Below are 27,372 nucleotides of genomic sequence, written 5' to 3' on the forward strand. Positions count from 1 at the left end.
AAGCTGCAGCGAGGAGGAGCTAGTGACTGGGTTTGGGGCTGTGTTGTACCCCACCCGCCCCACTTGCAGGCAAACCTCTCACATTCAGAGGGAATTGAATTGGATGGAGAAAGGCTGACCAGGAATAGGAGGGAAGCAGTTCTGTGCTGCTGCTCCTCTTGTCGCTCAGCACGACTCCTGACTCTCCTCCAAACTAGCTGGTCTGGGCCAGGGTAGCAGAGTTCCCTGCTCGGTGCCAGCCTCTGGGAACCTGCTCGGCGCCTGCACCCCCAGCTGCCCTGTCACCAGCCACCGTCCCGGCCACTGGGACCGCTCCCGATGGCTGTGGCCTCCGCTGCCCCGGGGAGCCTCCTCTGCAGGCAGCTCCTGTTCTCTCTCCTGGTGAGTAACAACCAGGGGATTAAGGGATTCAGGCAGGTTACCACGCGCCAGCTTCAGCTTCCCCCTCCCGGCTGGGCTTGCAAGAGAGAAGGGGACAGGGCGGAGGCAGAGAAGAGGAGCTGGGAAAAGAAAACAGATCTGAGAAAAATCCCAGGAAGCGTGGGGAGATGGGGACCCGGGATGGCAGGTGTTTGCTGACTCTCCGAGTGCCCACGCCACACTGCTAGTTTCTGAAGGGAACCCCCTGTTCAGTCTTGCTGTGGTGTTTTCCTAAGGAGGATAGTGGGATGAATTCATTCCTCAGGCATTTGGCCCAGAAGGTTCTGAGGTTTGCTTTTGCTACTAGTCATTAAATAAGCTGCAGTTATTTAACATGCTTAGTTCAGTTAAGCTGGGAGAAGATGAAAAGGATTCTGGGTAAAGATGCGAATTATTCAAGACTTTCTTAACTTGGGAAGAGCTAAGAGAAGGGTGGAGCTCTTAAAGCAAAGGGTTTTACTTGAGAAAAATAAGAATAGTGTAATAGTCATTGAAAAAATAACATTAACTTGACCTCCTCTTTGTGTGTGTGTGTGTGTGTGTGTGTGTGTGTGTGTGTGTGTGTGTGTGTTTTAATGTTTTTATTGATTTTAGTGAGAGAGGAAGGGAGGGAGAGAGAGAAACATCGATGAGAGAGAAACAGTGAGAGAGAAATATCAACCTACCGCCTCCTGCACGCCCCCTACTGGGGATATCAAGCCTGCAACCTAGGCGTGTGCCCTGACCAGGAATCAAACCGGCAACCTTTTGGTACATGGGACAATGCCCAAACAACTGAGCCACGCTGGCCAGGGCCCACTTAGGTTTTTAATAACGTTATAACTGTGTACTCGGGTGCTACTTTTGGTTTTGGTGGGGAGGGGTAGAGATGAGCTGTCCCACATAGCTGGCATTTCTGAGCACTGAATTTCCTCCTCTTTTCATTTTGGCAAAATATTTTGCCTTCAAATTATATTTTCAGAATGTAAATATTTTATTGTATGGGGACAAATATTTTCTCCATATAAATAATACATGCTGTGGGATTGATGATTTGTATTCGTTCTGTAACTGCCTGGAGGGTAATAACACTCGGAGACCTGCGTGAGTTAGTGCTAGTTGGCTAAAATGTGGTGGAAGCTTTCCAAGGGTTCGCCAGCTTTCTTCTGCTTCTAGTCTCGGTTCTGCCCAGCCTCCGTTGGTTCATCCCTTGCCCATCCATCCCTTATCCTCGTGATGACCAAAGGGCGTCTAACCCAACCTCCCTCTGCATCGCTAAGCGGCTAACTTAGCCTGAGGACTTGGAATGGTAGCTCTGGAGCCTTCCACTGGCTCTGCTGGCAAAGGCAGAACCAACAATTGGGGGTCCTGGCAGGAAGGAGAGATGATGGGTGGGGAATATGGATATATCCTGTGAAAATAATGTGTGTATATGTGTGTGTGTGTGTGTGTGTGTAATATATGTGTGTGTGTGTATATATGTGTATGTATATGTGTCTATTTGTATATGTATACATATTTCTAATTACAAAATGCTCTTTCCACATTATATATTTAAGTGATTAGTAATAGAATTCTTTATTCTCAGAAAGGTCTTTAGATATAATTTAGTTCATTCCTTGGCATTAGGAATAAAAATATTAAAAAGTCAAATAAATTAAAACATCTCATGTTCTAAAAAGTGGTTATTTAAATTAAAACTGAAGACAAGTATTTTTTAATTGCACATATATAACAGTGGTCCCATAAGACCCTAATGGAACTGAAAAATTCCCATTACCTTGTGACATTGTAGCTGTCTTAACATTGCAGACAACATACAATACTCACATTTCTATACTCACATTTCCTTGAACTGATAGCTTTTTAAGACAATAGTTGTGTCTTACATTTAATTAGAATCATTTACCCCGTTGAAGGCTACACTCTATATTTTGAGATTAGTTGATGAGTGAGATTATTTAGACGCTGATGTTTGTGCCAAGCCAATCCAAGGAATGATTTCATATCAGTGAATATTTTGGGTGTTGTTCTTTAAGAGGTCAAATAATCTTCAAATATTTTCTAGACTTAATCAACTATAACCACAAATTTTGAGGGTCTGTGAAAATGATGGTTTGTGTATGTTTTTATTATATTCCAGGGTTAAGTACTTGCTTTATGCTAAAAAATTAGAATGACACTTATACATGACCTTAAAGATGATAACTTCCATATAAAATCAATGGTTGGTAACACATTTTCTTAACATTTTTAATGTGATTTAGGTGCCAAGAACTACTGTTCACTTTAATTATCTCATCGATACTAAATGACTGTGGTGCCCCTCAAGCCACTTTCTTTGCTATTCCCTTTTAAAATAAAGATGAAAATAATGAAGGATTGGAACATTTCTTTGTTGCTGAAATTGACAATATTTTTATCAGTAAGACAAAACTGTAATGTGAAAATTTATAATCAAATGTAACTCCTGATTTTTCTTTTTTCTTTTTTTGAGGTTTTAATATTGTTTTGCGATGCTTGTCAGAAAATTTCTCTTCAAGTTCCTTCTCATCTTCAGGCTGAAACACTTGTAGGCAAAGGTGAGAAACAGCATTAAGAATTCCACAGTTTTGACTGCTGCGTTTAGCTTCAGGCTGCTCTGGTAAAGTTTGGGATAGAAGCCATATAGGAGATACTTGGCATAAAAATTTGACATAAAATGAAAGATGATGTAGTTGTTTTTTGATAGTGGTTAGAAACAACTAAAGGGCCAAGTTGGTTGTATGCTTTTCATGCCAGAAAAATTAGTGAACATCAGAGGGCTAAATTATCTTCCTTCAGTTCAAACAAAGCAAGACACCAAAACCAGAAGCGTATTTTAGTTCCTGTTGACTAACCTGCTGCCCAAATTCCAAAGCCAAGATTCTTTCACTGATAACGTGTGAAACAGATGTGTCAAAACCTCTGTGCCTCCGATGGAAAGTTGTGCTTGAGGTTGATGACGATGAGCCATACCCCGCAAGAAGTTACGTGATCTACTTCACGGACTATCTTGTGAAAGTCAAATGAAATTGTAACTGGTCTTACCTTCACAGCCATATCGGAAGCGTAGGTTGGTTGTTCTGAATCCAAAGACAACATTCCTCCCATCAGGTTTTTCATTGGCTCAAGTTTACACTTTGAAAAATGCACTTGGAATACACAGGTGGTGCTCTCTGCAAGATAGAGATTGCTTGGACCAGGGCTTGAAATTAATTCCTTATATTTTTTTAAGAACATTTTAATGATATACAGTCTGTACTCTAAAGACACACAATAAATATGCTAAGTGTATTAAATATAAATCTGTAAAAGAAATATTTTATAACAAGCACAATACATACAAAGTATTTCATTTATTAAACCTTCAAAAGACATTATGAAATGATTATTTGCAATATTACTGAGAAGTATTGTATAAGTACAGACCAGTTTTCTTTTTGTGTATGCAAGATTTAACTATCAAAGATTGCTGCAAACATGTTCAAAATCTACTGATGTCATAGTTTACTAATACAATATAAATCAACAAATTTTATATGTATGCACAGATCCATGAATAAAATGTAAAGTGGAAACAATAAATCCGGTGACACTAATAAAATGTTTTATGTCTATTCATAAATTAACTTATGATGAAAGCCGTGGAAACTGTAACTTCATTAAATTAATTACTTAATGTTCATGGCCTCTCAGTCTCAGAACAGCCGGTTCTCAGCAAATTCCAAGTGTCACTTTCTGTTTCTCATGCACTAACTTGCAGTTGCTCTTCCTGTAAAACTTGTTCTATTGCTGTTTCATCTTACGAATTACTGTGATATTTCTTCCCTGCAGTGAATGTGAAGGAGTGTCTCCCGTCGGCCAGCCTAATCCGGTCAAGTGATCCCGACTTCAGAGTTCTAGAAGATGGCTCAGTTTACACAACACACGACCTCGTCTTGTCCCCTCCAAGGAAGAGTTTTTCCATTTTCCTTTCAGACAGTCAGCAGCAGGAGCAGAGAGAGATGGAGATTGTATTGGAAGCAAGAGGAAAGAAGGTATATTAGGCAAAGGTTTGACCATATTGATCTGCTTATGTGAGACATTCATTTCCCAGCCTTCTTCCCTGTTCAAATCATTGTTTTGAATGCTCACTTATTTGTCTGTCCCACTGATAATTAACATGTGCGAATACTAGACTATTTTAAGGAGTGGTAGAGCTATTTGCAGAGTGGTATAAAAATGAACATTTCTGTAGCCAGGGAGCAAAGTCAGAATATCAGAGGTTCCAGACAGAGCTCTGAGGTGTGGCAGTAAGAACAACCAACCTGTAGAACGAGACAGGGGTGGGTCTGAAACAGAGAAATGGATTCAGGCTGGAGGTGTGGCGCTCCACCCTGAGTGGCTCCCTCCCTACTGACTGGGGGTGAGTCTCTTTACAGAGGAGAAGGGTTTGTCCCCAGCTTACTTCCGTCTTAACTGAAAACCTCATGGGCTCCTTCTCTTGAAGAAACGGATAATGGCCAGTGCACAGGGTTGGTTTGAATGTTCTGATTCTAGACTCACTTTCTTACAGTGATTGGTGGTGATCAGGGCGTAAGAAAGGAGAAGGTCACTGGAATTCACACAAATCTCACTTCAAGCCAACTCTACACACGAATTTGGTCTTATAAAATCAGTTATTAATAAGTGATTCGACTTATGAGGCTTTTCCATCTAAATTCCTTTTGATCACAAGAACTCCTCTTCATCAAATTTAGAACATGCTCAGAGTTTTTAAAACATTGTTTTATGTCAAAATTGTAAGGAATCTCCATATCACGTAAAATAAAACATACTTGCGTGAATGCTGACCTGTATCTTTATATAGGTATACAAATGCTTTGAAATGCAGCTAGAATTTTTAAAAAAACATTGGTTGTACCATTTCTAGTGGAATAAAATCAATTCTTAAATATTTGTTAATAAATTAGCTATTTTTAGGGAGTCTCTACTTCTCAAGATGACCTCTTTTGCCAATGCCTGATGAAGTTCTGGTTACTTAACTGGTTAAGGAATTTGGTGAAACTGGTTCTTACTCGTGTGTGTGTGTGTGTGTGTGTGTGTGTGTGTTGTATCTTATCAATAAAATAATGAAAAGCAGAAATAGTTTGGGGGTTGGTTATCCATGATAGTGTTATGGACACCCTTACTATTTTCCTGGTGATATAAATGCTAGCATCCCAGTTCCCAGAATGATAAGCAGCGCTCCATTTCTCTCTCTCACCAAACGCAGGTTCTGAAAAAGAGACACACCAAAAACGCAGCCCTCAAGCGCAGCAAGCGGCGCTGGGCCCCGATTCCGTGCTCCCTGATGGAGAACTCCTTAGGCCCGTTTCCACAGCACGTCCAGCAGGTACATTGCATATTGTCTGATTTGACATGTTAGAGGGTGTTTGTTTGTTTGTGCTTACATTTCCCATTTGAATTGTGCAGTATTTTGAAGGAGGGCTTGGCCTTACTGGTACTAATCTATTGGTATAACCATCTATTCACCAGAATAAGGGCCTGTAGAAGTGAGTCAGTGTAATTTGTGGCTTTCCTGCAGAAACCGTATTTAGCACGTAGAGAGTTTCATATTTTGAGTTTCTGGGGCTCGTAGGTCTATACCCAGATTTTCCCAAATACCCTACCATCCTAGCACTCACGTGCAGAGGACATGCTTACCCGTTTTGCATAATTTAACTTTCCACTTATCATGTAACCTTACCAAAAAAGAGTCCAGTATTTCTGTTTACCACAAAGGTAGCGTCATTGCCACATGGCTGGTGTGTAAACATAGGCCAGCTTTGAAACTATTGAAGAATTAATTGTGGGGGGAAACTTGCAGTATTTTTCCTTTTTTTTCATCATGAATTGTTTCATTCCAAATAATTCAAAATTACTAAAGCTATTACTATCACTTATATAGGAATAGGAACAAGTGGATAAGAATTATAAAAGTATATTTAACTCCATGAATTGTCCATAAATATGCAGATAACAAAAAAATTGGGGTCAAATTTGTGATAGAGTTTGTGGCTTTGTACATTCTGAATATGAATAAGAATTTTTAAAAACCTGGGGCATACTGGGTAGATAAACAGAGGAAAGAAAGAATAGGTTAGTAGGAAAGAAAGCCAGTGATAAAAAAAAAAAAATCAACCATTGCAAGATATTAGATTGAAGGTATTTCTTACCCTGAATTGTCACTCGTTGCGATAGGTCCAGTCTGATGCCGCACAGAACTACACCATCTTCTACTCGATAAGTGGACCCGGCGTGGACAAAGAGCCCTTCAACTTGTTCTTCATCAACAAAGACACCGGGGATATCTTTTGTACCCGAAGCATAGATCGTGAGCAATATCAAGAGTTTCCGGTAAGGTTATTGGATTACTTATGAAGAGTTATGTTGTTTAGGACTGATTTAATATTTTCAGCATTGTTTATGTATTAGAAGAATCAGTAATTTGATTTCATATTTCATATAGATAATCTATAATAATAAAAGCGTAATATGCTAATTAGATCAGATGTCCTTAGGACGACCTTCCAGATGAAGCCAGGGCTGCGAGGGAAGCCCAAGTCCTGGGTGCCAGAGGGAAGCCAGTGCCAGCAGCCGGGGGAAGGAAGGCCTACTCTTGCACGAATTTCGTGCATCGGGCCTCTAGTGTGTAATATAAACTTCAAATTTCTATTGATGCCATTGTTGAAGAAAGACAATAGACATGTATTCTTCCTTATAGAGTTTGTGACTTTGTACATTCAGAATATGAATAAGAATTTAAAAAACATGGGCCATACTGGGTAGAAAAGGGAAGAAAAGTGGGGGGAGAACTATAGAAAATAGGACAGAATTTTAAAGGACAAGTTTCGATCCAGGGAATCCTAGGACAACAACAGTTCATTTTATTGAGTTCAAAGTTCCCTACAATAACATAGTTCAGTTATTCTCAGCCCTGCCTGTACTGAATAAATGGCATGAGAACTTGAAAAAAAATTATGCTGCTCTGGCCTATCCCCAGAAATTCTGATTTAATCGTTCTGAGAGGGGGCCTAGTCACAAGGGAATATAGATGATAGCAACACAGAAATGCCATAAATGCTGGAACTTGGCAACTGACTAAAAAGGCTAATGAAAGAGAGGGAGGACTTATGTAACTGGAGTTTTAATTCTGGTTCCGTTTAGAAGATGGTTGTAGTAAGGAAATCAGGGAGAGCTGGTTGCGTGGAGAAGAACTGAGTTCACACAGGTTTCACTTTGGGCAGGTTTAGTTGGTCTGTCGGTGAAGAAAACCTGCTGAACTCAACAGCCATTCATTGACCACTGACCCAGGCACAAACCACGTAAAAGGACAGAAATAATGTGATGGTGTTGAAAGGGAAAGGTCATTAAATGCTGGCATTTTCGGCCAAGATATATAATTTTGAGCTGTATATGCATTTATTTGCATTTTTATTGCATAAGAAATGCATGTTTTTGGTAGAAAAATGAGAAAATTCAAGTAAATAGAGAAAAAAATAATTGAGTCACCCAGAGATAGTTGACATATCAACTGCAAGTAAATAGAATTGTTTTATTTATAAACTTAAAAAAATACTTGTTATTAGCATAACTGGGGGGAGTCCACATGTGTTCTACTGAGAGGAACAGCACGCAGTTAACTCAGGGAAGGGACCGCCTCACTCAGCTGGCGTGCGTGGCCCTGGGAGAATAATGAGCGTTGGAGGGAGGTTGAAGCCATACGGCCGGCCCACACCGTGCTGGTGTGCTGTCTCTCTGCGGCCTAAGTTCTGAGTTACATACACCTTCTAGACATGACGTCTTTCCCCAGCGGCCGGGGAAGTTTAATTCTGTGCTGATTTGTTATGGAAGAGTAAGCTGTGGTGTCTGTCTCCTTCCAGCTGTATGCCTATGCCACCACCGCCGATGGGTACGCACCGGAGTACCCGCTCCCCTTGCTGTTCAAGGTTGAAGATGATAACGATAACGCCCCGTATTTTGAAAACAAAGTGACTATTTTTACTGTGCCTGAAAACTGCAGAACTGGTAAGTCCACCGTTTAGGAAAACACTAGATTTTTGCTTCAATTGAGTTACTCATTAGTGTTCTAAGCAGTTTATGCTCAACATGTTTAAATGTTTATGAGATGATATACTCTTCAAATGCAAACCTGTTTGTGCTCATTTTGCTATGCACATATAGGAGGCAGCCAATGCATAAAGTCACTAACTTTGTTAGATTAATCCACAATGAATATGAATGTGTGACAAATGCTGTTTATATTTTCTAATTTGACCTTGAACCTATCTGTCACAGATGTATTTATAAAGCAGGATAATTTGAATATTTATAAAGTCTCGCTACATTTTCAAGGACCTAGAAATATATCATAGCATGGAAAGGCAAATCTGATTTATAACAACATACGTTGCTTTACTTGGCATATTTTTCAGACAAAATGAAAAAAAATAATTTAAACTTGTTTGATGCTCTGGGCTGCCAAAATTGTGATCTTGGTATACCCAGGGGCCTGACAAGACTGCCTAGTTTTAAAAAAAAACCTGCAAGAAATGTTGTTCTTAGCTCCTCCAGTCTGTGGCCATTACATGTGTATATTTAATATTATTCTCCTAAAATAAGTGGTTTGTTAAAGCCATATTCAGTACACTGATTTCTGGGCCATAAAGCTCAGCCTGAGGCAAAAGGTTTGTGTCTAACATTTATGAATAAATAATTGCATATAATAATAATTCAGCACATTTATTAAAATATAAAAGCATAAAACCTTCATCATATGCAGAGCTGTACTATTCCTCTAATGAACACTATCAAGTTGAACTCTAAAGGAAACAGGATATACAGAGACGGTCCCATCCCACAGTGGCCTGTGCCCTGGGGGAGTGGGTTTGAGAACCACTGTTACCGAGGGTGGGGTGGGGCTCTCCCAGATACAGCACACAGATCCTGTTATTCGCAGGAACCACTTAGCTGGACTTCAAAGCCAGGGAGGCTCAGCGTGTTGGAGAGCATTCATACTCCTCCACTTCCCTGTAAGAGATACGCTGGGGGCTTGGGGGAGAACATAGCAATGCCCTGCTTTTATTTCTGTTTGCAATATTGCTACTTTAAATTGTTGGCAATATTGGATTTCTTTAAACAGGAACTTCAGTGGGGAAAGTGACTGCCATCGACCTCGACGAACCCGACACTCTGCACACTCGTCTGAAATATAAAATCTTACAGCAAATCCCGGATCATCCAAAGCACTTCTCCATCCACCCGGACACAGGTGTCATCACCACAACTTCACTCCTACTGGACAGAGAAGTAATGAATGGGTTCATTTCCCACTCACTCACTCACTCACCTACATTTAAACTGACCATGAGCCCCGGAGGAATCACACAGGCCCCGGGGCCGCCTCCCCCAGCATGCGACCGGCGGGCTGTGGTTGGGGCTCCTCTGCACGCTTCCTGCGTCTGTGCGGAGGGCTTGGGCAGGGACAGGTGTGAGACGGGGTCTCCCCGAGATTATTGGCTTGATCGGGTGCTGAAATAGAAAAAATTGGCTTTCAGGTTTTGAAAGGTTATCAGCTTTCCATTGTCCTGACTGACCAATCTCTTGCTCTATTTTCATTTATGCTCATTTTTGGGGGGGAGAGGGATGTTCATCAATGTTCCCTTTCCCTTTTTTTCAGAAATGTGATACATACCAGTTAATAATGGAGGTACGAGACATGGGCGGCCAACATTTTGGTTTGTTTAATACAGGAACAATCACTATTTCACTCCAAGATGAAAATGACAACTCACCGTATTTTACAGAAAATTCTGTGAGTATCTCTCTGTATTCACTTATCTAAGTTCACTTACCTCTTCAAAAAACAAATCTAGAATGTGGTGGCTCGGTGAGAGTACACAGTTTGGTTTTAATGGCTACCACTTCAGAATAAACAGGCGGAAATGAAAGGATTTCTTTAAAAATCACTGAAGGGCCAGTTTCCCTGGACGGAGGGGAATGGCTGTCCCTCGGCCACATGGACGTGCTTGGCCCTGGAGGCCGTTCATGTCGTTAGTGTTTCCTTGGATGCCGTGCTATGGAGGCAGAGTCCTTGGATTGAAAGGCCTCTCGGGAGGAAGGAGAAGAGCCCTCTCTCTGGTGTCACTTGTACTTCAGCACCTTAGGGAGGAGGAAAGACTCACGCCCCGTCCTCACTCTGCTGGGGGTCAGGCGTCTAGGCTGGCCCACCGCCACCTCTGCGCAGGCTCCTCACGTGTCCCGTGTAGAGCAAACTTTCCCTTCGGGGCTACACGAAACAGGAAGCATAGGCAGGAGGAAGATTCCGGGAAATACTTCTCCATGTCCTGTTAGCACGTGATCTTCATTTTTTCATTCATGAATGTCAGAGTACAAATCAAAGAAGGGAACACGCGCAGTGATGAGCCATCCATACAATGTTTTTACACTAATGGCTGTAACTTGTAAGGCTAGGACTTACTCCATATTTCTTATGAGAGAATGGAAGGCCAGTTAAGTGACTTGCTTCGGATCTCATTCATACAAACCAAGTGAGAGGAAAACGGGGGTTAGACTCAAGATTTCTTTTGCTCCTGAGGCTCTGAGGCTGACATCCTTCTCTGAGTTCATCCTCCAGCTCTAGAAGATTCTGATTTACTACTGTTTTAGTCTTTTAGTCTCATATGCTCCCATAACATTACTTATTTTTTGGAGGTGGGAAGAAACTCTGATAATTTCTAAAAAAAAAAAAAAAAAGAAAAACTATTTCCTTAAAGTGTTTGCCAGTGAATCAAAAGTAAATTTTTAAATAATTGGCATAATAAACAGATCACCCAGTAAAAATAAGAGATGAATGTAGGTTATAATTATCTATAAATACTGAAGGCTAAATATATAACTATAAAGCATTTATTAAGTGCTTGCTATATCTGAAAGGGGTGATACGCTATAAATGTTATAGATTCAGAATAGAGACAAATATGAGTAGGAAAATTGCCTCAGAGAAGTAGGAAGGTTAAGATATAAGTGAGTCTTTCAAGGGTAAATAAGATTTGAAAAAATAGTGAGGAAAGAGTAACCTATGCATTAAATTTGTAAATTCTTCCCAATATATGATTGCACATTTCCATATTAGTTTGCTTTCTTTTACTTTAAATAATAAGTTTTAGAGGAGAAAACCATATTGTTAAAGCTATAAATTTATAATAACAACAGGCAACTTGTTTAGTATTTTGCAGAAGTCGAAGAAAACAGAATTGACGTGGAGATTTTACGAATGGCGGTTCATGACCTGGATCTGGCGAATACTGCTCACTCAAAGGCTGTGTACACAATCCTCCAGGGCAATGAGAACGGCAACTTCAAAATCAGCACGGACCCGAACACAAACGAGGCGGTCTTGTGTGTGGTCAAGGTAAACAAACAAAAATAATAATCTAGCCATACTTCAATTGGCATCTGTCAATGGATATATAAAATTCGAACTTAATTGGGGTATAGGCATTTATATATATGTGTGTATGTGTATACATTTCTGTGTGTACATGACTAGAGAATGACAGTGCAATGCTGAAATGACTACATTGGTTTAAAAATTATTATTGTTGTTGTTGTTATTATTATTATTTCACCCTCATTTTCTCTCTCAGAGGAAAGGCATGGCAGGCACAAAACTCATTGTTCTACAGGTGGGGCAGGCCCAGGAGAGAGGTACTGCATTAGTAATCAGAGATTAGCCTGAGAAGCATGCTTAGACACCTCCTTGTCCAAACCCTCATTTTACAGAACAATAGACAGATAGAATGGGAGAATCACTCTTTGACATCAAAGCTCTTGACTTTTCAATTCCCTTCATGCTCATATTATTTTGTTGGCTCTCTGTTGTACATTTCATAAGACAATCTACTGAATATAAAGCAGCTATTCCCATTAATCCCCCTATATTTGAGATAGCCAGTGCTTTAGGATTTTAAAGATTTAATTATAATTACTGGCACCTACCATGATTACTTTAACCGAACCTTGTTCTATTCTAAGTCCTTCTGCCTATAGCCCTCACTAACCTGTTACAGACTTCCTCATTCATTTCTTAGAGACTCTATTGTGTTAGAAATTTATGTACAAATTGTGATTCCTCATAAGATTTTTAGAAAAGGTCCTTTAATGATTATATTGCCTATTCCTTCTCTTTCTCTCTCTCTCTCTCTCTCTTCTCTCTCTCTCTCTCTCTCTCTCTCTCTTTCTTCTTCTTCTTCTTCTTCTTCTTCTTCTTCTTCTTCTTCTTCTTTTTTTGGAGCGGAACTTCTAGATTTCTATCTATTGTTTTCTTTTTTTGTTATCTTGATAGATTTCAGTCTCTAATTATTTAACTATTGTTTTGGATTATTTCTAATTATTCAGTTCAGGACCAAGCATTTTGTTTAGGAACTAAGCAAACCAAATATAATGCACTTTGAAAGGTGCTGCTAAATAATATGATTATATCTTTTAACTCATATACTCAGATAACTGCACCATTATAGCCAAATCTCATATGCTAGCAGTCTATCTATTTCATGCACTTAGCTTGAAGGGACTTTTGCTGTTTTGGTTACCACTGTTATGCCATTTGATAAGTAATGAAATAAATGGTAATCTATTTGAATTTAGTCAAACACTTATTCTGTATTCCTATTAATATTTAAACTTAAAAACAACAACAACACGAAGGCAGGACCTTCCCAAAGAAAAGTGAGAAGAAAAATTAGTAAGGTTTTAAAAACAGAAATTTTGCATTTGCTAGTGTTTGTCATTATAGGAAGCTAATTATTAGTCTTCAACCACATTAGCACCTTCTTTTGGTAACATTGTATACATAAAAATGATGTTCCTTTTTGTGTTAAAAGTTGGAATCATGATTATAAGTCTTCTATCTATGGTGTGAAATATTGACTAATTAAGTATGCTTATTTAACAGCCATTGAACTATGAAGTCAATCGCCAAGTTACTTTGCAAATTGGTGTCGTTAATGAAGCGCAGTTCTCCAGTGCACCAAACTCACAACCGCCTACCATGTGCACTACAACCGTCACCGTTAAAGTTAAAGACAGCGACGAGGGCCCAGAATGCCAGCCACCAGTAAAAGTCATTCAGAGTAAAGACGGCCTCCCAGCCGGCCAGGAGCTCCTTGGATACAAAGCAATGGATCCAGAAACACGCAGTGGTGAAGGCTTAAGGTAACGCGTGTTTTCAGAAAGCTCCTTACTTTTAACTGGGATGTCAGTTGATTTCAAATTTAGGAAAGTTCTGTGTATTTTTCAGAATGACAGGTTTTGAGATGATGTCCACTTTTGGTTTGAGCGTTTACATTTGATTTCTTCAAATTAGGTATAAGAAGTTAGGAGATGAAGATAACTGGTTTGAAATTAACGAAAACACGGGTGACTTGAGAACTGTGAAAGTGCTAGATAGAGAATCAAAATTTGTAAAAAACGACCAATACAATGTTTCCGTGGTTGCAACCGATGCAGGTAGGTGCAATTTTCTAGAAATAAAATATAAACATGGGGTATAATTTAAAGAAAATCTTGGGGTGAAATTTGCTTATGTCCAGATCAAAATTTATTGCCAAAATTGTTTGCATTATGATTGCATTGTTTTTTGGAGACCACCCAGTTAGGCCCCCGTGCATCAATAACGCAAAGCCGGAGGTGGGAGTCCAAAGTTCAAGTTCCATATTACTGACCTCTGCCTTGGACATGGGGCTTCCTCAAGGACTTCCACTTTTTTTTAGGAATATAGATTTGGATTACTATGACTTCTTTAAAAATATACATATATATTTTATTTATTTCAGAGAGGAAGAGAGAGAGAGAGAAACATCAATGACGAGAGAGAATCATTGATCGGCTGCCTCCTGCACGATCAGGGTTTGAGCCCACAACCCGGGCATGTGACCTGACTGGGAATCAAACCGTGACCTCCTGGTTCATAGGTCGACCCTCAACCACTGAGCCACCATGTCCAGGCTAGATCACTATGTCCTGATCATGCTGAAAAGGTTCCAACCACCTAAAACAGTTGGGTTCAGGGTAGGTTTGTTTTGAGCCCCTCAAAATGAGGAATAAAACTTTTGTCCTATTTCCTAAAGAAATGATCAAGCAATGAGTCTTGGACAAGTCTTTCGCTGTAGTTTGCCATCCTTTGCCAAGGTTAGCTCTAGAACCTGTCTTGTGAAGAAATGTTTTTCAAAGGTCACAAAGCAGCCTCTCAGAACCTTGTGAACATCTGCTCCAGATGTAAGCCGTCTTGGGCACAGAACGGTGTTGTATAGTTAGTGTCTTTCCTGGCCGCTGGCTTTGCTCTTCACAATGCAGGTCCCTGACGTGAGGTTTACGTCGAAGATGGCGGTCTTGCATCAATACGGTGCCACCCAGGCTGCGTTCCCCACTCCTCATTCTTTGCATTCCTGCGCTTACGTTTTAAATGTACCCATAAAGGATGAGCCTGGGAGCCCCGCGGGTCCCCCTCACCCTGACCTCAGGCTTCCCTTCTCTCCACCTAACCCCACCCCACCCCACCCCACTGCACCCTGGGAGCCATGTAATTGCTTGTTTTTTAAAAACAAGTAAAAAACTTGTTGTTTTTTTCCAGAGTTTCCTGAGGGCATTTTGCAATCCTAATGAGAACCATGGTGGCCGTCTAGCCATAACATTGGTCAGTCATAGGTGGAGACGGGCTCACCTACTTTTAATGTAGTTCTTTCAATACAGGAAAACAAAACAAACAAACAAGTAAACAAACAAAAAAACTACCAAAGCATGGGGAACCATTAATTGAGAGACAGAATTAACGTTGCCATGACTCCATAATCTAGGGTGAACTGCTGCTCCTGTATAAGTAAAAGTGAAATCTGAATGGTTCAAAGCCACAATTATGCTGTCAAACAAGAATTTATATCTACTAATTTATTCCACAAACCTTGATTGTCTAGACAAGTTACGATAGAAACTAGAATTCATAAGTCAAGGTCAAACTCTCACATGATGTTGTCTGGCTGGAGTGGTTCGGTATATTGAGTGCACAGAATGGTTGACTGTGCACATAGCTAGGTTTCGGGTTCGATCCCTGGTGGGGCACATACAGAAGGCAGCTGGTGGATGTTTCTTTCTCTTCTCCTCACGTCAATGTTTCTCTTTCTCCCTCCCTCTCGCTCCACCCCCCCCCTTCCTCTCTCTAAGCATGTCCTTGGGTGAAGATTAAAAAAAAAAATTCACATGATATCAATGAAAAGATTATTATATTCTCATAGCAGGTTCCATGGTATAAAAGAAAGTATGGATATCATCAGAAGTGTAAATCAGTTAAGAGCTACCCAGATTAAAAGATAAAAGTAGGAGATTTCACACAAATACAGAAGCTTGGTGAATGAAGTACTCTGGAGAGCTGGAAAACATGAAGAACAGAGATATAAGAGATTAATTTTGTCTATAGTGTTAACACAAAAAATGACATGGCAAATCTCAGATGTAGAAATCTACGTCCCAGCCTCATGGAAAACCCGGGTGTGCTCAAGAAGTATAAAAATATTAAGTGCATTCTGTTCGGTGTGTTGGTATTACGTTATATGTGAGCCGGGACACACTGGGCATTTCACCAGGCTGTCCTGGGGAATATGACTGAGCTCTGAGGATGGACGATGCTCGCAGTTCAGCGAGTCCGTGACAAGCCAGTGAGAAATGAGAGGGGAATGTGGCTGCCATTACCCAAGTTGAGACAGTTAGCGGAAAGCAGCCACGCGCGTGTCACAGAGACGGCGGGACACGTGGTAAGTGAAGATGTGCCTGTGCTGACTCTCCGCAGGGGGCAGATCTTGCACTGGAACATTAGTGGTTCTTCTGGAGGATAACAATGACCACCCGCCACAGGTGGACAAGGACGTGACCATTTGTCAGCACACGCAGGATTTTGCTGTTCTCTCACCGAATGATGCGGATGGGCCTGAGAATGGCCCACCTTTTGTATTCCTTCTGGATAATTCTGCCAGCAAACATTGGACCTTAGGATCAAAGGATGGTGAGTAATTATGCTAAATCTTGTCATCAACAGAAACTTAAGATGGCGGATGGTCTTAACTTTTACCTAACATCATGATAATAAATAAATATTCATTTTAGGAAATTTTTTTCTTGATCCTCCCAAAAGAATAATACCTTGCTTTCTTTAGAGCAATAAGTAATGTATTTATGAAGTTTAGACTCTTGTTTTGGATATATTTTAAGAAAACATAAATTTATCTTAATATAATAGTTGACTAACATGTTAAGTATGGATTGTTCTAATATAGGCAGAAACAATATCAATTATCCTTTTTTTCAAGAATTCAAATCATTTTTAAGAAAGAAAGAGGAATCACTAGAATTTTTCTTCTAAGCTAAATTCTGTGCCTCCTATTCCTCTTCCCCACCCTAAGAACTCCAAGTCAGAATAATATTGCGGTCATATTAACATATATTCTCTGTCTTCTTTTCCCCCCCCCATAGGTAAAACTGCCATTCTTCGTGCAAAACAACATATGGATTATAACTATTACAATGTGCCCATCACCATAAAAGATAGACATGGTCTTGCTGCAAAGCACGTATTGTCAGTCAGAGTGTGTGACTGTACAACTCCGTCTGACTGTAGAATGAGCAGTAAAGTACGGGACAGAGATGCCAAGCTCCCAAATGTAATCCTTGGGAAATGGGCAATTCTCGCCATGGTGTTGGGTTCCGCACTGTTGTTATGTGAGTACTTACCTAGATTGTGTTAGCTGCATTTTTTTCTACTATTTAAAAAATACATGCAATTCTTTATATCGATGACATGTATAGCCTTTGCTAAATGTACCCTTTTTATAATCTTGCATGTACTAGGTAAGTTAGGGTTCTGAGTCACCGGAGAAAAAACAAGTGTCAATAAAAGCAGATTAGAATGATTTTCAGAGGGCTAGCCCTAGTTCTTCTGGAACTATCTGTGAGGCACTGGGCAAGCCATTTCCTCTTCTTTGAGCTCCTTTTTCCAGAAGTAAAATGAGAGGTTGGATACAATTAATGTTAAGATTCCCTCTCATACAAAATATTAGTCTTTTAACCAACCAAGTTTACGTAGTAGTGAGTGCACAAAAAGAATTCGTGAAAAGAGTAGCGAATTATGAGTGTTCGTAGTGAAGCGATATAGCATACACTTGCAGAAGACTCCAATGAGTGGAATGAGTGGAAATGGTCATATGGTGAGCCGCTGAGGAAGAGTAATACATGCAAAGATGCTAAGACTTTGCATTCTGCCAACTATTTTTAGAGATTCAAAAGCAATGGAAATCCCTGCCCACACTTCCCTCCCTCCCTTCCACCTCCGGCCTCCCTCCTATCCCTTTTTATTAACAATCTATTTAACTACACACACCTATTTGTATTTGTTAATATTCTGTTTTAATTTTATGACCCAAGTGTATCTCAGTTTATGAAATAAAAACCCTGATAGATTTTTTTTTTTTAAGTTCTGGAAAGAGAATTTTGAACAGTTGTATGATTCAAATGATTGAATATATGTCAGCCTGAGAAATAATATTACTTACCTAAATATTCTTATTTTTTAGGTGCTCTGTTTACATGCTTCTGTGTTGCTACTAAGAGAACAGTAAAGAAATGTATTCCAGATGATGTAGCCCAGCAAAACTTAATTGTGTCAAATACTGAAGGACCTGGAGAAGAAGTAATGGTAAACCATATTTCAGGGTTCTTTTACTTGTATGGTGATGCAATGATGACAGCTGATTACATAATAATCCCATCTAATAAAAGAGTAATATGCAAATTGACCATCACTCCAACACACAAGTTGGCTACCCCTATGTGGTCAAAGATCCTGCCCCCATGTGAACACAAGATGGCCACCACAAGATGGCCAGCAGGGGAGGGCAGTTGGGAGGGACCAGGCCTGCAAGGGAGGGCAGTTGGGGGCGATCAAGCCTGAAGGGGAGGGCAGTTAGGGGTGACCAGGCCGGCAGAGGAGGGAAGTTGGGGGTGACTGGGCCTGCAGAGAAGGGCAGTTGGGGGGGGACCCAGGCCTGTAGGGGTGAGCAGTTGGGAGGGGACCAGGCCTGCAGGGGAGGGCAGTTAGGGGTGACCAAGCCTGCAGGGGAGGGCAGTTAGGGGCAATCAGGCTGGCAGGGGAGCAGTTAGGCATCAATCAGGCTGGCAGAGGAGTGGTTAGGGGGTGATCAGGCTGGCAGGCAGAAGCGGTTAGGGGCAATCAGGAAGGCAGGCAGGCAAGCAGTTGGGAGCCAGCAGTCCTGGATTGTGAGAGGGATGTCTGACTGCCCGTTTAGGCCCGATCCCAGTGGGCCTAAACGGGCAGTCGGACATCCCTCAAGGGTTCCCATATTGGAGAGGGTGCAGGCTGGGCTAAGGGACACCCTGCTCCCCGTGCACGGATTTTGTGCACCGGGCCTCTACTAGCAATAATAAGACAACTGTTGTTTATTGAGCACTTGCTATGCTAGCAGAGCTCCACGTGCCCTGCATGTATTAATTCATTTAAACCCCATAGTTCTACTGCATTCACTTCCTGGGGCTGCCATATCCAAGTACCACAACCGGGTGACTTACACATGAGGAATTGATGGTCTCAGTTCTGACTAGCAATTAGGGTGTTGGCAGGGACACGGTCCCTCTGACGGAGCTGGGGAGTCGCTGTCTGGGGCTTCCAACGCCATTCTCCTTGTGTGCGTGTCCCTGCCCAGATTTCCCCTTGGGAGGAGCCCCGCCCTCACGGAGGATGGCCTCATTGCAATTTAATAACATCTGAGTAGCCCTGCCTTCAGCTAGGATCCTATTCTGAGGCACTGAGAGTTAGGGCTTCAACATAAACATTTTGGGGGGCCACCACTCAACCCTAACCCCTACGCTAGGGGGACCATGATGGTCTTGGCTTGATGTATGGGGAGCTGAGAGGCCCAGCAAGGAAGTGGTTTTCCGGGGTGGGAGAGACATGAGCGCAAGCTGTTAGCTTCCATGGGATTCACTCGTTTTCTAACTCTCACTCTGTTTTTAGGAGGCAAACATTAGACTCCCCACACAGACCTCCCACGTCTGCGACACAAGCATGTCTGTGGGCACTCTCGGGGGCCAGGGAGTCAAAACACAGCAGAGCTTTGAGATGGTCAAAGGCGGAAGCGGACACCAGACCTTGGACTCTGTCAAGGGGGCAGGGCAGGGCGTGCTGGAGGCTGGCAGATACGCGTACACCGACTGGCACAGCTTTACCCAGCCCCGGCTTGGCGAGGTGAGTGCCGTGTCTTTGGTTCATGTTACATGGAAGTTCACACTGTTTGTCAATCAGGATGTCCCCAAGGTTTTACTCTTCGTCCACCCTGAATTCATCATCTTTTAGATGTTGAGTTATTAGAGACATGGATGTCAAGTCCCATCCCAAAGGAAAAAATGATTTTGTGAAGTTCGCTTTTTAAAATGAGGTTTGCAAAACTTTATCTAGGAGTGGCTTATGTAGACACGTGTAGGAAGTGTACAAAGACTGATAGCTTCTCCCCTAAACATTACAAGGAAAGTCACCTGAGTGAAGCATTTGTTAGAGAGTAATGCCCAGATCATAAATGGTGAACATTTCTTAGTGTGTTGAATCCTTCCGCATGATTATAAAATCCTGGCTTTCAACATCAGTCGGATAAACTGTTAAACTTTTACTTGGGGTTTTCAGTTTCTTGTTTTATGTCCAGATTAATCAAAATAGGTTAATATTAGCCAGTTTAATAGAATACATTATTATAGTGTATACACAATATTATTTAATAGTATATCAACAATAAGAATCGTAGCCGATAATGGTTTCCCCAAATACGCAAAGTTACAGAGACCCATTTCAATGATACAAATCTTAAGTTCAAATGGTACTAGTAGGTCGGTTGTGTGATATATGTGCAGCCTTAGTTTTTCCTAAATGTTTTCCCTGGCAGCATTGATATATTTGCTATATTTTAAGAATGACTGTAATACAGACCAATCATGTGCATTTTTTATATGTAGGAATCCATTAGAGGACACACTCTGGTTAAAAATTAAACAGTAAAAGGTAAATCAAAGACATTCTTTTTACGCTACTATGTTCAGGTGTTTTTAAAAAATAATAAAATGTGCTCTTTTTGCTACAGAAAGTGTATCTGTGCGGACAAGACGAGGAGCACAGACACTCCGAAGACCAGGTCCGCTCCTACCACTACGAGGGCAAGGGCTCGGTGGCCGGGTCGGTGGGCTGCTGCAGCGACCGGCAGGAGGAGGAGGGGCTGGACTTCCTGGACCACCTGGAACCCAAATTCAGGACGCTGGCAAAGACGTGTGTAAGGAAATGAGGGGCCTGTCCCGAGGGTGCCCCCAGGGATGCCGAGGAGGCGTTCGCTGGATGTAAACGTGACACCGCACCTGCCGATGCATCCATGTAACGGGGTAACTCCGGTGATCGGAGAACTTACTACACGTGTCAAGCTCCCTCCACCCCTTGTCTGACATAGCCTCCGTGTTTCCTAGAAATCACCGCTTCACGTCCACTTTCTCCCGTGAGCCTGTACATACCGCCCCTTCAGCATCCTCCGTCCCCTGTGTCCTTGGGAGAGTGTGGGAGAGAGAGCTGGGTACTGCGGAGTCCAATAAAAATGAGTTTTTATTTTAGATGACAATTAAACGCTTTCTTCCAAACCTCGGGGAGACGTCTGCTTTCAGAGATGTTGTCTTTGTGCCATCGCATTGCTGCTGAGCCCGTGGCTCGGTGGTGGAGGGTGGTGGGTGCTGGGTGCAGCCTTCACTTGGGCACCGTGGCTCCTGGCTGGGCCTTGGTCTCTGCCCTGTGAGTGCCTTTTCCGCTTCCCACAGCTCCTGGGGTTAGGGAAGGGCTTGGAGCAGAACGCGTTCCCAGCCTCCGAACCACAGAGAGTTGATAGGGATCACACGAGGGGATCTCCCTGAAAGACTTGCAACCTTGATGCCAGGGGTGGACTTAGACCCACAAATCTATTTTGCTTGCTCGTCAGGATGTCTAGTTGCTTTTAAGAACATAAATACCTTGGCAAGAAGGCGCAGTCCCTCGTGTGGCCCACCCTCTGCAGGCACGTGTGGGACAAGCCCTGTGGGCTTCAGGCCTGCAGCTGGGACCCACCGTGCTTAGACCTCGAACGTGCTGTGGACCGAGTGGCCATTCCTTCGTGTTGGAGCGTGATGCTCACCTCCATTGGGAATGACCATAAGGAAGTGGGAAACCAGAAAGAAAGCGTGTCTGGTGTGCGTATGTTAACCACGGAGGTCTGTTAAAGCAACACCTACCAAACATCTGTTGCACGATAGATGAATGAACATGTAAGCTAATAAATTATTTTAAATGCCTAATATTTTAACAGGATACTAGATATTATTAATTTAGAAAGAAACCATGTGTCTAAGTAATATTTTAAGAGTTTTCTGTGCCAAACCATAAATTTATAAACAATAACAGCATACATCACACAGAAATATCTCAGTCAATAAAAACTTTTTTCATAAAACTATAAACTAGTTAACTATTAAAAAATGAGTGCTTAGTTTGTAAAATGTTTGTGATTAGTTTCCTTACTCTCAGCAGTTCCTAATTAAAGGTGTTTCTTGGCATGAAATTGAATATTAGAGCAGAATAAAAAAAGTAGTTTTAATAAGTAAGGTTTTATTTTATAAGCTGTCCACTTTCTATGATTTTATAGTCATTGTGAGGAAAATAATTTTGGAGGGAAATACAATTTCTGTAGTCTGACATACATGTTACTCTGACAATGATACCAGTTTTGAAATTCTAAAATGTAATATTAAAATTTTGGAAATATATCATACTATCATGATAAGTAATACTCTTTAATGTAGGTGAGAATGTTTTCTTAACGGTTAAAATTTGCTAACCAAACATTAACTTATATGTGTTTGTTTATGTCTTCTTATTTCTTAACTTTGCTTCAATATGGAAGAGAAAACTTATATCTGAACATAAGGTACAGTTAAAGGCCAAAGAAAGATTGCTTGGTCACTGAAAGTATTGCCAGAATTATTAGAAAGTGTGGGAAATGAATTTGTACTAAGAAGTTTTAGCTACTTAAAATGTTCTCAAATATCAATGAAATTTATCTCACAGAGAAACTGTGACTGTTTTTTGATTTATGTAGGAAATTCATAGTCATTCTCTGTTTACACTCAAAATGAAATGTTAATTGTATGATTGATGAAAGTTTTGAAACTCCACTGGACTGTTTACAAATTTAGTTTATTAAAACATTGTATTTTATGGATTATTTCATATAAATTAATTGTCAGTAATTGAATCATTATCAATTATTTTTCTATAACTCTATAGTTAGGTAAAATTAAATTTTCTTTTTCTTGATTCATGTAAAAAATTCCATGGAAACTTCAAAATAGATAAAGATTCATATAATTATTATAAATGAGCTTTGTTAAATACTGTCTTTCCTGAGTTTTTAATTCCTCCTGAGTTTGTTAAAATATTTTATAACACTTGATATGTAGGCATATATCTACTTTTTTAAATGGAATGTGCTATGTTATTTGGAAAATGTACACTATAGATATTTTGGAGTTGAGGTTTTTTATTATCATAGAAAGGAAAAGCTAACTTCCTTTTTATGATGTGTTAGTTGTAAAAGTCCTGCACTGGTTAAAAACCATCAGTTAGGTTAGGCAGTCAAGCAAACGATGTATATCACTTCATGTCTCTGGTCTCTTTTATCTGCTTTTCTAATAAATCTAAAGGAACTTGGCATTTGGCCAGACATTACATTTGTCTTTCTAATTATGTAGGAGAAAGAAAATAAAACTACAGCAGGAGAAAGCATTACTAAGAATGGATAGACTCTTCTATATTATGGAGGGCCCAATAAAATTGAGCAAATATCATTCTAAAAAAAAAAACTCTTTGAAAGGATAATGTTGCATTAAAAAAAACACCGTGACCTCAAATTCTTACTAACGATAAAATAATAACATTTTCAAATACAGAGACTAATTTAAGTTTATAAGAAACATTATAAAAACAAATGTATAAAGTAGATTCATGATATACAATTTGCAAAGATAGATCAAATTATTTAAAAATCTCTACTTCTTACAGTAAGTTTTTTGATTGATAGGAATAAAATGTCCTTAAACAAAACCAATCTGTAGAGTTGAAAGTTGTTTATTTCATAACTTTAGAGGGAAAAAAATGAACAAGTATGGCTTTCCTCTGTATTTGGCCTGAGACTATACAGGATCTTAAACTTTTTTGTTTGTTTTTTTTGTTTTTGTTTTAATATATTTTATTGATTTTTCACAGAGAGGAAGGAAGAGGGATAGAGAGCTAGAAACATCGATGAGAGAGAGACATCAATCAGCTGCCTCTTGCACACCCCCCACTGGGGGACGTGCCCGCAACCAATGTACATGCCCTTGACCGGAATCGAACCTGGGACCTTCCAGTCCGCAGACTGACGCTCTATCCACTGAGCCAAACCGGTTTCGGCAGGATCTTAAACTTTTTAAAATGTAGTTGTTATTGTGCAACAGGTTCCTATTTATAGTCTTTTTATTTGCCCATGTTTAGGGACCTTTAAATACAGTAACCTTGAATTATTAACTTAAAAAGAACTTCAAGGTTTTACCTTGACTTCACACTCAGAATTCATGCAGAATTGTTTCCTGCTAGCAGTAGTTCAAGAAAAACGAAAAGGAGCCTAACGCACGGTGGAAATGAAAGCGTTTCCTTGCTCTGGCTTCGCCTCTGCTATAAAATACGTAGAACATTTTGGAATTAAGGGTGGGTGACATTTACATACATAGTTCATGTACATAAGACTTAAAACCCAAATCCACGAAGGTATTGTGTCCATAGCAGGTGTCCTATAGGAGGGACCGCCTGCTGTTCTACCTGTTTGAGATATCTCTTACCTGTGTGAGATCCACACTGAAATTCTTGAAGTGTGATTCCCGGACCGGTAGCCACAGCATCCATCACCTGGGAACTTGTTAGAAATGCTAATTCCTGGGTTCCACCCCCCAGACCCACAAAACAGGAAACTGAGGGTGAGGGTCTGCAGGGGTTGGTGAGGTCCTATCACGGTCACCTCTGTACCACCAGCTCTTTGCCGCTCAGTGTGGTCCACATCACCTGAGAGCTTGCGAGGAAAGGGAGTTCAGGCCCCACCTCAGACCTACGGAGCCAGAATCTGCCTTTCGCCAAGACTGCACACAGAACTTTGTGCAGAGAGGACCCCGAGAGGAGCCTGTGAAGTGTAAAGGTAAACCACACGATTAGCCAATCAGAGTTAGAAACAGGTGGCCTCGGGCCGCAGGTCTACCGCCACTGGGCAGAGCCCCCCACTCCGTCTTCTCATGTAGCCGGATACTGACTCTGAACGTTGTACCTAAGCATGCCATACATTGGAGGGTATACAATGACACAGAAGGTAACCAAATTGAAGTAAAAGGCATGTTCATTGTCACTTAGTAAATTTATTTTGCCTATCCATAATTAAGAAAAGAAAAATCACATGTTGACAGTAATTGGTTTTGGTCAGGCCTATCCAAAAAATTTACCAAATTATGTTCAAAAACCAATCTGTCTGAATAAAAACCCTGATAGTTTAAGCAACACACAGCATCCTGAGACCATTTTGGTCAACAGGTCTCGTGATGTATTCTTTTCATGATGAGCCAGTTTATCACCATGTGCGTTTTTAACGTTTTATTTTTCTGGGTGTAGCTGATGTTGAGTATCTTGGGTGTGGCTAAGAACCTGTCAGAACCGATTTTGTCATAGTAAGTAATCATATCCTGTCATGATTATTTCTTTTTGTTTCAGACTGGGAATCAGAAGAAAATTAAGAAAAAATTTTAGTTTCTTTGATTTAATATTTTAATTTACTATTAATTGATATTAAGTACATAATATAATATAATATAATTAGTATAATCTACCTAATAAAAGAATAGCATGCTAATTGACTGTACCTTTGCAACACCCCCAGCCAATCAGGAGTGAGTATGCAAATTAACCCAACAAAGATGGCAGGTTAATTTGCATACATAGGCGCCAAGTGGCCGGGGGGCGGGTGGGGGGGACACTTGTGTCGTCAACGATGCAGGCGTTCCGCACCACCCTAGCAGCTCGGGGCCTCTGGGCAGCGTGGGAAGGCGGAAAGGCGGCTCTGGCCAGAGCGAAGGCGGTGACGGCAGCCAGGGGAAGGAAGGCCCATTCTTACATGAATCTTCGTGCATCGGGCCTCTAGTATAAGACAAATACACATATAAATAATTATTACTATAGAAAGTCTTAATTAATATTAAATATTAATTTATATTGATGTTTTAATATTGAAGTTAAACGTTAGGAGGACACCTGTCACTGACAAACACATGTTCCTTGGTATTTTGTGGGACGGGGGCAGAGACCACGGGTTATCTACCCATTACCCCCTAACCTCGCTCTTTCTTAGAGGTGGCGCTCTGATTTGACTCAGAGTGGCTATCTGACCATTATTCCCCACCCACCTTGAACTACTAGTAGAACTCCCATGCTTCACTTCCAGTTGTCCTGAAGGGTAGCAGCCTCTGTAGCGGGGCTTCTTCTCAGGGGCCCTGAGTGAATTCCTCTTTTACATATGGCAATCTCAAAGCAACCACTGACTGGTTAATAATTAGCCTGTGATTATACTCAGCAAACATTTACTGAGGCTCCGAGGGGGACAGGCATGACTGTGGGCACCAACAGTAGAGACCAATGTGAAACCTCATGAGAATTACCTTGTAATACAGAGAGACAGACTAAGAGAGGAAAATAAGTAAATGTGAGAGAGAGAGGGTAGGATGGAGTGCTTTGCCAATGTGCTCACCAAGGCCAACCAGAAGAGCTGGTGAAACACAGAATCTAACTGCTTCGAGCCACCAGGACGCAGCAGAATCCACAGAAGCAGAGAGGCTGGCGTTGCAGAGAGGGGCAGCCAGGGGAAGGGGCGTTTATGTCTGTGGGAGAACCCCCACTGCCCCTCCACCGTCCCCCCCTCCCCCCCAACTGTCCCCCCCACTGTCCCCTGGGAGCATTTGAAGACACAGGGCCCAGGCCACTGCAAGGATCCAACAGGGCCACCTGGAGGCCTCGGCACGGGCCTGGAGAGACGACCTCAGAGACTGGGGAGGTCCCTCCAAGAGAGTTCTTGAGCCCTACACCTTCGGGGGGCCGGGAGTAAGACAAAGGCAGACCCCTCTGCTCCACAGCAAGGCCTCCCACAGCCTGGTGGTGCAGGAAGCCAAGGCCTGGCCGGGAGGAGGCGTGGCCACACACACACACACACACACACACACACACACACACACACACACACCAGCTGCCAGGCTCTCAGTGCAGGGCCTCAGAGAGGAAGTCAGATGTTTGACATTTTAATCAGGGTGCTCGGGAAGGGCCTCTCCAGAAGGAGCCCCAAGAGTCAGACCTGAGGAGGAGAGGAGCACCAGGCTTCCTGAGGACAGGGGGTGCCCCGTGGGAGCAGGGGGGCTGATGCGCTGTGGCCCAGAGTGTGAGGGAGGGAGGTAAAACGGGGGTCAGCGAGATGCAGGTGGAGGAAGGGCCTGGGACCACTGGAAATACTCCGGGTTTGGTCTCAAGGAGAAGAGAGGCATCGGCAGGGCATATTTTAAAGTCTTATGTATTTTTGGAATAATTCTGGAGGACTTTGGGTAGAGAAATGTCATGCTCCAACTTATTTCCAGGGACAATCCGGCTTCTGGGTTGAAAATTGACTGAAGTGCGTAGTGTTGGCAGTTGAAAGAGCCATTGGAGGTTTGTTTGTTTGTTTTTAATAACTCAGTGAGAGATGACCCTGTGTTGGACTG

At 41.5% G+C, this 27,372-nt stretch overlaps 1 protein-coding gene across 1 annotated transcript; it reads left to right on the forward strand.

Moving 5' to 3' along the window:
• The first annotated feature begins 318 nt into the window (after positions 1–318).
• DSC1 (desmocollin 1) lies at positions 319–21,182 on the forward strand. Its single transcript, XM_008148328.3, has 16 exons — positions 319–381; positions 2,897–2,981; positions 4,255–4,457; positions 5,675–5,794; positions 6,643–6,798; positions 8,325–8,469; positions 9,584–9,750; positions 10,121–10,255; positions 11,669–11,854; positions 13,397–13,656; positions 13,808–13,950; positions 16,283–16,495; positions 16,963–17,208; positions 18,060–18,181; positions 19,517–19,747; positions 20,631–21,182. The coding sequence occupies exons 1-16, from the start codon at positions 319–321 to the stop codon at positions 20,826–20,828; spliced, it is 2,673 nt and encodes an 890-aa protein (XP_008146550.2). The 3' UTR covers positions 20,829–21,182.
• The last annotated feature ends 6,190 nt before the right edge of the window (positions 21,183–27,372 follow it).

Source organism: Eptesicus fuscus, chromosome 12 (genome assembly GCF_027574615.1).
Source record: "Eptesicus fuscus isolate TK198812 chromosome 12, DD_ASM_mEF_20220401, whole genome shotgun sequence".
Classification (NCBI taxonomy): domain Eukaryota; kingdom Metazoa; phylum Chordata; class Mammalia; order Chiroptera; family Vespertilionidae; genus Eptesicus; species Eptesicus fuscus.